Source organism: Rhagoletis pomonella, unplaced genomic scaffold (assembly GCF_013731165.1).
Source record: "Rhagoletis pomonella isolate Grant_MI unplaced genomic scaffold, Rhpom_1.0 Rhpom_scaffold_00002, whole genome shotgun sequence".
NCBI lineage: Eukaryota > Metazoa > Arthropoda > Insecta > Diptera > Tephritidae > Rhagoletis > Rhagoletis pomonella.
The window spans coordinates 90801767-90815078 of NW_023458556.1; the positions used below are offsets into that span (position 1 = coordinate 90801767).

At 33.3% G+C, this 13312-nt stretch overlaps 1 protein-coding gene across 1 annotated transcript; it reads right to left on the minus strand.

The window, feature by feature from the left end:
• Positions 1 to 315: 315 nt before the first annotated feature.
• Positions 316 to 12769, minus strand: LOC118734167 (26S proteasome regulatory subunit 6B). Its single transcript, XM_036463884.1, has 4 exons — positions 12660 to 12769; positions 12525 to 12608; positions 11912 to 12359; positions 316 to 1053 (listed from the first exon to the last, which is right to left on the minus strand). Exons 1-4 carry the CDS (start codon positions 12681 to 12683, stop codon positions 380 to 382), a joined length of 1230 nt encoding a protein of 409 aa, XP_036319777.1. The 5' UTR covers positions 12684 to 12769; the 3' UTR covers positions 316 to 379.
• Between the last annotated feature and the right edge of the window lie 543 nt (positions 12770 to 13312).

A 13312-nucleotide genomic window follows, 5' to 3' on the forward strand; every position in this document is an offset into this window, starting at 1 on the left:
AAAGTTTTAAGAATCCGTGCGATGGTTTTGGAGATGTCTGGATTTGAAAAAACCGCTGCATTTGACCTTTAGACCTTTCGTAACTGCCGTAGTTGTCAATTCCGCTCCAAAAAAATTATACCGTAATACTTGTCTCAAAAACATCTATCGACGTCCATACTTATTTTTTTAGTTTTTGCAACGTTCGGATTCTTACCTTATACCGATTGTAATATGTATTTATAATTTGTTTTTAATTTCTACTTTACTTTAATCACCTCTGCTTCTTACAAGTAAAAATTTATCCTTTATTTAACTTTAAATAAAATATCTTCATTTCGAGTTGTTATGACAATAGTTATTTAATCTTTATAAGCATAAACCATAAACCTTGAAATTCTTATTTATAAAACTCATGTTCCTGCTCATCTTTTTTAATATTATTTTTATAACCTTTTTCGAAGTCCTTACCTAAAACAATATATCGGTTCTCTCTGACAGCATGCATACCCGCCTCTTGACAAATAGCATTAATATCTGCTCCAGAGATCTTGTCGGGTCTCGCGACAAAATCTTCCAGGTCCACATCTTCGCTTAAATTCATTTTTGATGTAATTGTGGAAAATATTAACCTCTTTTGCCTTCTATCTGGAAGAGGAAACTCAATTTTTCTGTCAAGCCGACCAGGTCGTAAGAGTGCAGGATCCAATGTGTCGGCCCGATTTGTTGCCATAATGACTTTTACATTCGTCGTTTGATCGAACCCGTCCATTTGATTCAGAAGCTCCAATAGGATACGCTGCACCTCCCTATCGGCCCCTGTCTGAGCATCAAATCGTTTCGTTGCGATTGCATCAATTTCATCAATAAATATTATAGCTGGAGCGTTTTCCTTTGCTAAACGAAAAACATCGCGTACCATGCGGGGTCCTTCACCGAGGTATTTTTGAACAAACTCAGAACCCACAACGCGAATGAAAGAAGCGGTTGTATGATGGGCTACTGCCTTAGCTAACATAGTTTTTCCACAACCGGGTGGTCCGTACATCAACACCCCGCGCGGGGGATCAATACCTATAAAGTCATATGTACTTAAATAAATATATTTAAATATACATATAAGATAATAATATATTTTTCTATTGAAGATGTTTTTGGTATGGTTTAGTTATTTGTACAACGATTTTTGGTTGCTGTGCCCAAATGCGTGATCGGAATCAAAAAACTTTTACACACTGTTAGACAAGAGTCTACGCTTTATTTAATAAAAAATTACTACAGTCTAATCAATGAAGTTTAGGTACAGAGTTTTTTGCAATACGGGCAACTGTTTTTTAAATATTTAAATTTTTCGCTAGTTTTTTATAATAATATGCTTAATTCTACAACAAAAGCCTAAAAAAAGGGTTCCTAACCTTGTGCAAACTTAAAGAAAATTCTGCAAGTTTTCATTAAAATTTGCTCTTTAGAAAAAAGTTCAATATGCAGGGTTTAGTCCATTCAATTCATTTTCTCCATATAAAAAAATTATTGAAAATTATTTAATATTGAGTAAATTAGCGACACTTTCAACAAAAAATTTGACAAAAATCAATGGTTAGTCCCAGCTAGCTCAGACTTGCAATTCATTTTACTAAAATTGATTGGGCTAAAAGCTGCATAATAGATTTGTTTCTAAAGTCTAATTTAAAAGTGCAATATTTTAATGAAAATTTGAGGAATTTCTTAAATTTTGCAAAGGTTTGGAACTCTGATTTTTGAGGTTTTTTTTGAAAAATTAAATATTATGTATAACCGCAATACATCATAAAAATACAATCCCTGTTCGGAGTCGGCGTAAAACTGTAGGCAGTGTTGGCAAAATGTTAATCTGATTAACGATTAAAACTTAACGATTAAAATGTTAATCACGATTAACGATTAAAATTAATTAAACGTAATCATCTGTATAATTAATGATTAAAATTATTTAAGAGTTAATCGTTGGTTGTGATTAAGATTAATTAATTTTAATCATCAATCGTTAATTCGATTAAAAAAAAAACTATTTAAATGGTCTATGTAGCTTGTCCGCATTTTGAATCAAACACCATTTACGGTTATTCTTTTGTGTGTGACGCTTATAAAAAACACATAATACTTAAAGGGTGAACACACCAAAACTGCGACACTTTGGGAAGCTTATAACTTACCCAAAACGAATTCAATATTTTGAAATTCAAATACCATAAGTTGACCATGACCTTAGTTGAACGTAGAAGAAATTTCATTTGAATTTGATTCCTTGTTGAGTTAAAAATGGCAACCGAGCTAGAAACGAGACAAACCATTTTGCACGAGTTTATAAATGATCCGGCCTTAAGTACACGTAAAATTGCTAAAAAATTAAAGAGTGCATTATTCGACAGTTTCCAGGGTTTTAATCGCTACAAATCAGGCCTGACAGTTACGAGAAAACCAGGGAGCGGGGGTTAGCATGGTCAAAGTGATAAAAACAGTGCTCGGAAGGTCCTCAGTGCGTTTTCGCGAGATCCGAAGATTTTGTCGCGTTATGTTGCAAAATCCGTACGGAGATCGCAGTTTTTCGTACAAAAGGTACAGCGGAGAGCTCATTGAGATGTTCTACAGCCCAAACAGCGCCAGACCGAGGCGCAAAGTAGAATGTTACAGCGAAATCCCGCATTCGGAAGTTGTATGAATTCTAAATTAAAAAATACAACTGCATTGTTATGGACTGCGAAACCTACTGCTATAAAAATTCAAAATATATTGCAGGTCAAGATTTTTATACTGCTGCAAGTCGTCAAGATGTCCCTGTAAGTTGTAAGCTGAAAATGAAGCCCAAATTTCCAAAAACCACATGGTTTGGCAAGCTATTTGTTCCTGCGGCCGTAAGAGCAGCCCTTTTTTCCCATCCGGGACAATGAATGATCAAGTTTATCGGGATGAGTGCCTCAAAAGGCGTCTTCTGTCATTTATCAACAGATAAGGAGTAGGCCATCGTTCTAGGCGGACATGGCAACCTGCCACTATGCCAAGGACACATTGCCGTGGTATAATGCAAATAACATCAATTTTGTACCTCACGACTGCAATCCACCCAATAGCCCAGAGCCACGTCCTATTGGGGAATATTGGTCAATTGTCAAAGGAATCTTGAAGAAAACAGGTGAAAGAGTGAAAATTATTGAAGAGTGCAAAACAAAGTAGTTGTGCGCATCGCGTAATGTCGATGATGCAGTCGTGCAAAACATGATGGCGCGTGTGCGATGAAAATACCGATCACTTGCATATGGAGCAAATAATATCTAATATTTTAACATTTTCATAACATCTAAACTTCCAAGTTATATAAGACAAAAAAAAAATAATTTTAAAGCCTTCTAGTTTGTTTCTGGTAGTAATTTCTAAGTGTCGCAGTTTTGGTGGGTTCACCCTTTATATGTGACCTGGTCTACGGAAAGGGGGCTTAGGTGTCAAAAAATCAATTTTCACTTTTTGGTTGATTCGGATGGAAGATGAGATGCTTTTTCACGTGGTGAAAAGCAGAAAATCCTAACTTTCTTAGAAGTGTACTAAAAATGTAGAGAAAGAAGAGTAAAAACGAGTAAACGAAACGAGTTGCTTACTTTTAACAGCTTTTTCACAGAAAACTAGTTTTCGCACGTAAGCTCCCTTTTCGTAGACCAGGTCACATATAAACAAATAATAATTACAATTTGTATAACATACACTGAGAAGTTTTACAACCCATCGCACATGTGCAGAGAGATATTAAAACCTAGTTTGCATAACGTCTGTTGGTAATAGATCACAACCAAAATGCACACCAAATTGCTTAAATTGATGAGGGAAACCCACCTAGCCATACCCGATTAACTGGCCTTGTGTGTAAAAGACAATTCCAGCATAAATTAATTAATCACCAAACCTACTTAATCAAATTAAGGGTTAATGATTAAAAAATAATTTTTTTAATCACGATTGCGGTTAACTGTTTAATCAGATTAAATTCAATCATGATTAACTGTAATTCGATTGAATTTAATCAAATTAACTAATTGATTAAAAAATCAATCGATTAGTGCCAACACTCGCCTTTGAGTGACATCAAGGCGCACGCCACAAACCGGAGGAGAAGCTCGGCCAAACACTAACACATGTGTAAGCGCCAATATATCTATACTAATATATAGCATTTTCAGTTTAAATGAAACTTTTTTCAAATTAAATGAAACCATTTTCAAACAAAGCGAAACCTTTTTCAAATTAAATGAAACCTTTTTGAGGTCAAGCGAAACCATTTTCAAATTAACAGGTCTATTCTGCACGTTACCGAAGATTTTGTAACCGGAAAATTATATTACCAAACAATTTTACCAGCTCTTGTCACCGCGACTCTAGGTACGTTGGTAATGCAGTTAAAATATTCAGCAATTCAGCTATGAAGAATTGTGCAAATCCTGACATTGCATATTTCACGGGGCAATAATTTGTTACCAGCTTATAAGATGGTAACAAAATTTACCGGTTACAAGAGTATACAGAATGCGAAAAGGGTTTAAAAATTGACAGGAACTTTATTTACCGGTTACAAACTTTTTATTACCAGCGCAGAATAGACCTGTAAATGAAACTTTTTTCAGATAAAGCGAAACCTTTTTCAAACTAAATGAAACCTTTTTCAGAAACAATGAAACTTTATTCAAATTAAAAGAAACTTCCTTTTAAGAATGTTTCATTTAATTTGAAAAAAGTTTCATTTCATTTGAATAAAGTTTCATTGAATCTGAAAAAGGTTTCAATTAATTAGAAAAAGGTTTCGCTTTATCTGAAAAAGGTTTCATCTAATTTGAAAATGGTTTCGCTTAAGCTAAAAAGGGTTTCATTTAATTTGAAAAAGGTTTCACTTAATTTGAAAATGGTTTCATTTAAACTGAAAATGCTATATATTCTGAAAGCTTTTTTTTCTGTTCGCAAAGCTCGAGATCGGCTGTACCGATTTTTTTTAAATTTTAGTTATAGGTTCGGGATGGGCTTCTCATTGTCTTAGACAAAAAAAAAACTTTTAAATACTTCTTAATAATGGAACTGCAAGACTTTAAAAATCCTATAGAATCTAACATACTTTCCCACATAACAGCACTGCTCACCAGCAAATCACAAATAAGAGATCACTCTGCTGTTAATTTGTACGGAATACAGCGCGAAGCAAGGGCTATGTAACATATACATAAAGTGCCGAACAGAAGTATTGGCACAGTGAATTTTTCGCAACATATGCAAAGTTTTTTATTCTACTTTATTTTCAATCATTTTTTGTAAAAATATTGTTCATTCTACACCAAAAAACATAATAATAAAATCTCGAAACTTTGTGCAAAACTCAGGAAAATTCATTAAATTTGCACACTAATTTGCAACTTTTTATTCAGATTTAAGTATGCAGTTTTATAGCCCATTCAAATTTAGTATAACAAAGTGCACGTTTAAAGTTGCTAGAAAATCGCGTTGATTTTTGGCAATTTTTTTAGTGGAAGGTGTTGCTCATTTTCTCCGTACAAAAAATAATTGTCGAATATACTTTGTATGGAAGAACTTGCGTGAAAAAAATTTCCAAAAATCAACGCGATTTTCTAGCGACTTCAAACTTGCACTTTGTTATACTAAGTTTGAATGGGCTATAAAACTGCATATTTAGAAGTTTTCTAAAAAATCTGAATAAAAAGTTGCAAATTAGGATGCAAATTTAATGAATTTTCCTGACTCTTTCACAAAGTTTAGAGATTTTATTATTATGTTTTCTGGTGTAGAGTAAACAATATTTTTATGAAAAGTTATCGAAAATACATTAGAATAAAAAACTTTGCATATATTGCGAAAAATGCACTGTGCCAATACTTCTGTTCGGCACTTTACGTGCTAATGTTAACGTTAATGTTTATTCTTGTGTTAAAAAAAAAAAATATATATATATATGTATGTACAGTTCATCGATAAATAATGTGCGCAATTACATACACTACCGGAAAAAGGATTGGCACGGCAAACTTTTCACATTTGTTTGGGAATTATATTTTTATGTTTTTTGTTGTAGAATGAACCATATTTTTATACAAAATTAGCGGAAAAATATTAGAATGAACATTGTTGCATATATTGAAATTTGCTGTGCCTATAATTTGTTCCGGCAGTGTATGTATGTACAAGGAGCAATTAACATTGCTGTTAGCACTTATATTTCGTCGCCTGGGTAAAAGATTGTCGTATGTTAATTTCGGCAGGCTGTGGGAAATCGATTTTCGCCAAAGTCTCTGAAAATGTTACTAGTTCACAAAATTCTTAAATTATTTAATTTTCAATGTTTATTGTTAATTAATTTTGAGTTTATGAAGGATTTTCTTTAGTAAAATTTTGTCGTAAGCGTCATTTGTCCACAATTTGGCAACCACTTTGTATGAAATACGACAAAATGTGATCAAAATTTCTACCAAATTAACGACACTTTTTAATCAATATCTCGGAAACTAAAGGAGATATCCAAAAATTGAGAAATGGAAGATATTGATTAGTTTAATATGACTGCATCACCAGCTAAATTTTTACTAAATTATCGAAAAAGTTGTAGTCAATATCTCGGAAACTAAAGGAGATATCTAAAAACCGATAACACCAGTCGAAATACCTTATTTCAAAATATATAACTGCATCTAGAACTAAAAATCGTCAAAATAGCGCTTCCAACAATCTTTTACCCAGGCGACGATTTGTATATTAATATTTATGTACATACATATTGTATGTATATAATTACGCATAAAAACTCTGCTGCTATGTTTTTTTGTACGTACTAAGTGAGCGCAATATTAAAAGCAGCAACTCTTATCCATCTATGACATAGGCCCTTATTATGAGTTGCATTCGATTTTTGATCTTCGCTGGTTATCGAAGATGACGGGTAGACACTAGTTTTAAAAAATTGTTTATCAATTTCATGCAGTTTTAACGTCGTGAATACAAAACACAAGCTCGAAAGGCTGCTTTTACTTGTGAAAGAAAATCCCAATACTCAGTTGGCACGATCTCTGAGAACAAATCATAGAGCTGTGGATAGTTTTAAAATATTTTAAATAGATTTGGCTCACAAACGCCTCTTTAGACAGTCGGAAGTTTTTAGTAAATCTGTAGACTCTCTTAAACATTTACTACTCCTGGTCAGTTCACTAAACTCTCATCCTCTGACGAATCGTTGAACCCCAGAACTTCGTTGTACTAATTTTTACCACGTTTTTATAAACTTGCTTTCTTTTTTATTTCATTTTAATTTGCACAAATTTACATAAATATGTATAAGCACACTATTTAGTTTGCTCGATTTGTAAACAAAGCTTCTCAGCGGTGAAAAATATACTATTGTGAACAACATAAACGAGCGAAGTTCACAATAGCGCTATTCTTCATCGAATGAGCGCCATAATATCAAATGAAAATTCGTTCGATCAGCACTTTCGACCACAGTCGATGATCGAATGTAACTCTTAGGCCCCTATTATGAGTTGCATTCGATTTTCGACTGTGGTCGAAAGTGCTGAGCGAACGAATTTTCATTTGGTATTATGGCGCTCATTCGATGAAGAATTGCGCTATTGTGAATTTCGCTCGTTTAGGTTGTTCACAATAGTATATTTTTCACCGCTGAGAAGCTTTGTTTACAAATCGAGCAAACTAAATAGTGTGCTTATACATATTTATGTAAATTTGTTCTAATTAAAATGAAGTAAAAAAGAAAGCAAGTTTATAAAAACGTGGTAAAATGAGTACAACGAGTTCTGGTTCAACGATTCGTCAGAGGATGAGAGCTTAGTAAACTGGCCAGGAGTAGCAAATGTTTAAGAGAGTTTAAGTTTATTAGTCTTTCGAATATATTTTGATATAAAATATATTTAAGAAATTTGTCTACAGATTCATTAAAAAATTCCGACCATCTAAAGAGGCGTTTGTGAGCCAAATCTATTTAAAATATTTTAAAACTATCAACAGCGCTACGATTTTGTTCTCAGAGATCGTGCCAACAGAGTATTGGGATTTTCTTTCCCAAGTAAAACCAGCCTTTCGAGCTTGTGTTTAGTATTCACGATGTTAGAACTGCATGAAATTAATAAAAATTGTTTAAAATTAGTGTCTAGCCGCCAAAATGTAAGAAAACATATACAAAATCATAAATTTTTCACAATTTTCTAACACTTCGCTACACCATCGAAATCAAAATTCTGTTCGACAGAAAATTCGATACTCAACGAAAATTTCGACACGCTTGCATAGCGCATAATACGAATTTCACTTTCGATCTTCGATCTTCGATAGCCAGCGAAGATCGAAAATCGAATGCAGCTCATAATAAGGGCCTTAATAGGGGTCATAGATTCTATGTATATCGCAAAGCTCGAGAACGGCTGAACCGATTTTTTCGAAATTCCAGACACCTGCTGCAGACGTTCAAAGGATGGTTATAGGCTAACAAAAATCTCGATACACAAAAGGGGCGTGGAACCTCCCATACAAACCGAATTTTTCATACTGCATATCTCTGGAAATGTTCATGGTAAAGTACTGGATCTTGATGTGGAGATATATAAGAACAATCGCATATGCTTGCAGAAAAATTGGAGCTATTGAAAAAGAGGGCGCGGTACCTCTTATACAACCAGAATATTTCATACTGCATATTTTTGGAAGCGTTCATGGTAAAATTTTTGAACTTGGTACGAAAATACAGATGCGTGCAACTAATTAGCAACGAAATTCAAAACGATATTGCTTGCAAATTATGTTTATTTATTTATTTTTAATAATTTTCATTTAAAATATAATTCAATCTATAACAGAAACCACAATAACAAAAGTTGGAAAGCTTGCACAAATTGCAAAAAAATTAATCAAACTTAAAAAAATTGTTAATTAGAATATATAGAAAATGTTGGGGTATGCAGTTTTGTAGCCCATTCAATTCTAGTTTAATAAAGTGGAAGCTTCAAGTCGCTAAAAATTACCGTTGATTTTTAGAATTTTTTTTTGTCGAGGGTGTTGCGGATTTTTTTCCATGTAAAAAAAGATTTTGATCATGTGTTATATGTATATATTCTAAAAAATCAACGGTAATGTTTAGCGACTTGAAACTTGCACTTTATTATACTAAAATTGAATGAGCTACAAAACTGCATACCCGAAAATTTTCTAAATAGTCTAATTAAAAATTTTGAAATTTTGATGACAATTTTTTGAAGTTTGATTATTTTTTTTTGCAATTTGTGCAAGCTTTGCAACTTTTGTTATTGTGGTTTCTGATATAGATTGAATTATATTTTAAATGAAAATTATTAAAAATAAATAAACATAATTTGAAAGCAATATCGTTTTGAATTTCGTTGCTAATTAGTTGCACGCATCTGTATATGAAAACAATCACATACTCATGGAGAAAAATTGGAGTTATTGGAAAAGGGGTGTGGCGCCTCATATGCAACCGAATTTTTCATATTGTATATCTCTGGAAATGTTCATGGTAGAGTACTGGAACTTTATACGGGCGTGGCATCTCCCATACAAGTCGAATTTTTCTTATTGCATATCTCTAGAATTGTTCTTGGCAGAGTACTGGAACTTGGTGTGGAGATATATGAAATTAATCGCAGTCATGGAGAAAATATGGAGCTATTGGAAAAAGGGGGCGTGGCACCTACCATACAAGCCGGATTTCATACTGCATATCTCTGGAAATGTTCACGGTACAGTACTGGAACTTCATATGGAGATATATGAAATCAATCCCACACTCATGGAGAAAAATGGGCTCTTTGAAAAGAAGGCATGGCAAAGCACAAACGTACTGACTTTTACTTATCTTTGAATGTGTATATAATTCTTTTCTGGGCATGTTTGTGAGTGAAATCCTAAACGGCTGGAGGAATTTTAACAAAGTTTTGTGTTTGTGTTTGAGTGGGTCTTTGGATAGTTTAGTTTCACAATTTAACCCGCCAGTTAGCGCTGTAGTTGAGTTATTACTAAAAATCTTTTTATGATCCGATTTGGCGAATATTCAAAACATGTATCGGAAACGGTAAAGGCAGTCCAATTGCAAAAGAGCTGAGGTGGTGGTGCTGAGGTCGAGTTATTACCAAAAATCGACAAGTAAGAAAAGGTGCCGTGGATGTCAGACTAAATCGATCTATTGAACCATTGAGTATATCGAACTCTCGTGTGTTACGATTGACCCAATGGATTTGATTTGCCAACATTATTATGCGTTAAAGCTTCATTCGGAGACACCAGGGTTGAGTTGTGCAGTGGTAAATCTCAAATCACCACCTGTCGAAATGCCTTAAAAGCCAGTTTCATGAAAGCAGTTTAATGAAAATTTATTTTTTTACTTGAATTTAATATGGAACCTGGCAGAAAAAAATCATTTTTTACTTATGTAAATTGTTTACATGAAACTAGCTTTTAAGGTATTTCATCTGAAATAAGTCTATGTACATACAGTGCCGAACAGAAGTATTGGTACAGTGAATTTTTCGCAATATATGCAAAGTTTTTTATTCCAATTTATTTTCGATAATTTTTTATAAAAATATTGTACATTGCACACGAGAAAACATAATAATAAAATCTCTAAACTTTGTGCAAAACTCAAGAAAAATCATTATTCAATTCAGATTTTTTAGGAAAATTCTAAGTATGCAGTTTTATAGCCCATTCAAATTTAGTATAATATAGTGCAAGTTAGAAGTCGCTAGAAAATCGCGTTGATTTTTGGTAGTTTGTTTTCAGGCAAGTTCTTCCATACAAAGTATATTCGACAATTATTTTTTGTATGGAGAAAATTAGCAACACCTTCCACAAAAAAAAAAATGCCAAAAACCAACACGATTTTCTTGCAACTTTAAAGTAGCATTTTGTTATACTGAAATTCAATGGACTATAAAACTGCATACTTATACTTCTAAAAAAATCTGAATAAAAAGTTGCAAATTCGTGTGCAAATTTAAAGAATTTCCCTGAGTTTCGCACAAAGTTTAGAGATTTTATTTTTATGTTTTTTGGTGTAAAATTAACTATATTTTTATAAAAAAAATATCGAAAATAAATTAGAATAAAAAACTTTGCATATATTGCGAAGAACTCACTGTCCCAATATTTTTGTTCGTCACTGTACATATAAAGGATTTCTGTTGAACAATGATACGCACCCATTTTGAAATTGACACCAACTATAAGATAGTTTCTAAGGCAGATTCACTATAGATCCGGATCATTGTTGCCGCCAGGGAACTTCTTCATGAACATAACACTTTGGTTAAGTTATTTAAGGCGGCAAACGACCACCAACCATAACCTTAGCCGATGAATGTGCCAATGGAAATCGTAAACGTGGACTGTTGGAGAAAATGTTGGACCTAAATGTTTAAACTAAAAATCTAATTTTGGGCGGGACAAAGTTCGCCGGGTCTGCTAGTTATTATTATAACCGTAATGTATGTATGTTTATTAAAAGTTAGCGAAAAATAATATATTTAATAGTTGTCCGTATTGCAAAAAACTCGCTGCACCGAAGCTGTGCATTAATTTATTAATAATTTCGGTTTAAAATGTGGTACTTTTTGCGAATTTCCTAGCTGAGCTATTAGACACAAAAAATATCTTCTTCGGAAAAACAGAAAGAGAATTCTACTTATGGCGTTTTAGTTTCTACTAAAAAAATTACCTTCTCTTTGCCTTCTGCGCACAAATACATACTAAGACGGAAGGCAACATTTTTTGTAGAAACGAAAGCGCCATTAGTGTGAGTTATAGTCCCGTGGGGGTCACGCCCACTCTCACTCCACCGACACCCCAAAATCGTTGTACAAATTACAAAAAATTCCCCATGTTTTACCAATTTGCTTGTATAATTCGAAGTGTGTTAAAGGCAATTCGACAGCTTCACGAATTTCTTGTTTTTGCATATCCATCCCTCCAATATCTGCGTAACTTACATCGGGCTTTTCATCTGGTTGCAGCATCGATATTGAGCTATCGGCTTCTGGAGGGAGCACGTCTACTAAGGCATTACTATGTTTATGCAATGCCACCGACGCCGATGGCTTTAATAATTCGCGGTCAATGGTAGATAAAATACGAACATAATAGTTGGAACCAGTTGTTGAACCAACTATCCCTGTGTTTTGGTCAACAGCTTCTAGGAATTGGCCAATCACTAATGGGACTGATTGAATGCGCTTGACTTCCTCTTGAGCGTGAAGATATTCTTTTTTTAAATTGCGCTGTTCATCTTTTATATATTCTTCTTGTACTTCTAGAAATTCAAGCGTTTTTTGTAGTTTCTGCAACATTAAAATTTTAATTATAATAGTTTTGCATGAAACATAAATTTAGCGTCTCCTGGCTTCCGTACGAATCTATAATATCGAAATAATCCTACAACAAACTTGCTTCCATAAATATTTAAATTTTTCCGAAAAGTATGAAATTAACACGCCATTTTTTACCTTGTATCGAACGTACAAATCGTCTATGTCTAGTTCATCCAAGGAACTATGAGCATCTTTTAACTTGAAATCGAGAATATCCTCCTAAAGATTACATTAAAATTAAATAAGCCTCTAGAATCTTGTTACATATACCTTTTCTGGAATAAACACCTCCATTTTTAAACGCGGCAATAAATGAGCTGTCAATAAAAAATCTTATGAAAATGACTCTGTAAAATCTTAGGAGTAGTAATGGCAGCGTTTAATCATTTGATTAAATTAATCGATTATTTTTGTCCAATTGTCGATTTAATGCAGTGGTTGGCAGCCATAGCTCACTGAGCACTCTCACACCACATGTGTGTTTCACACGTAGGCATACATCAAGATAACCAACCGTTCAGCTATAGAAAAACAAAAAATGCACACCGTTAGTACTTTTTACGCTGATTTTAACTATATAAATGTTATTTGCCGCAATTAAATAGTTGTGATATTTTAAAATATCAGTATTTGATAAACTGCGTAACCGATTCATAAGGTAATGATGTCAAAATAAAGACAATTAATTATCTTCAAGCTGATATATAAAATGTGGGCTTAAATGCAGTTGGGCTCCAAATCTCAAATAAAAATAAAAATATTGGAATAAGTGAGGTGAGTATAACGGTATACTGTGAGGTGTAATCAGCTGGTGGCCCATGAAATGAAGTGTAGACAGCTTTTACGAGTAATCAGCATTGATTCTTTTATTTGAAAGTATTCTCTTTTTATACAAAATTTCTTACACTAATTTACACTAATAC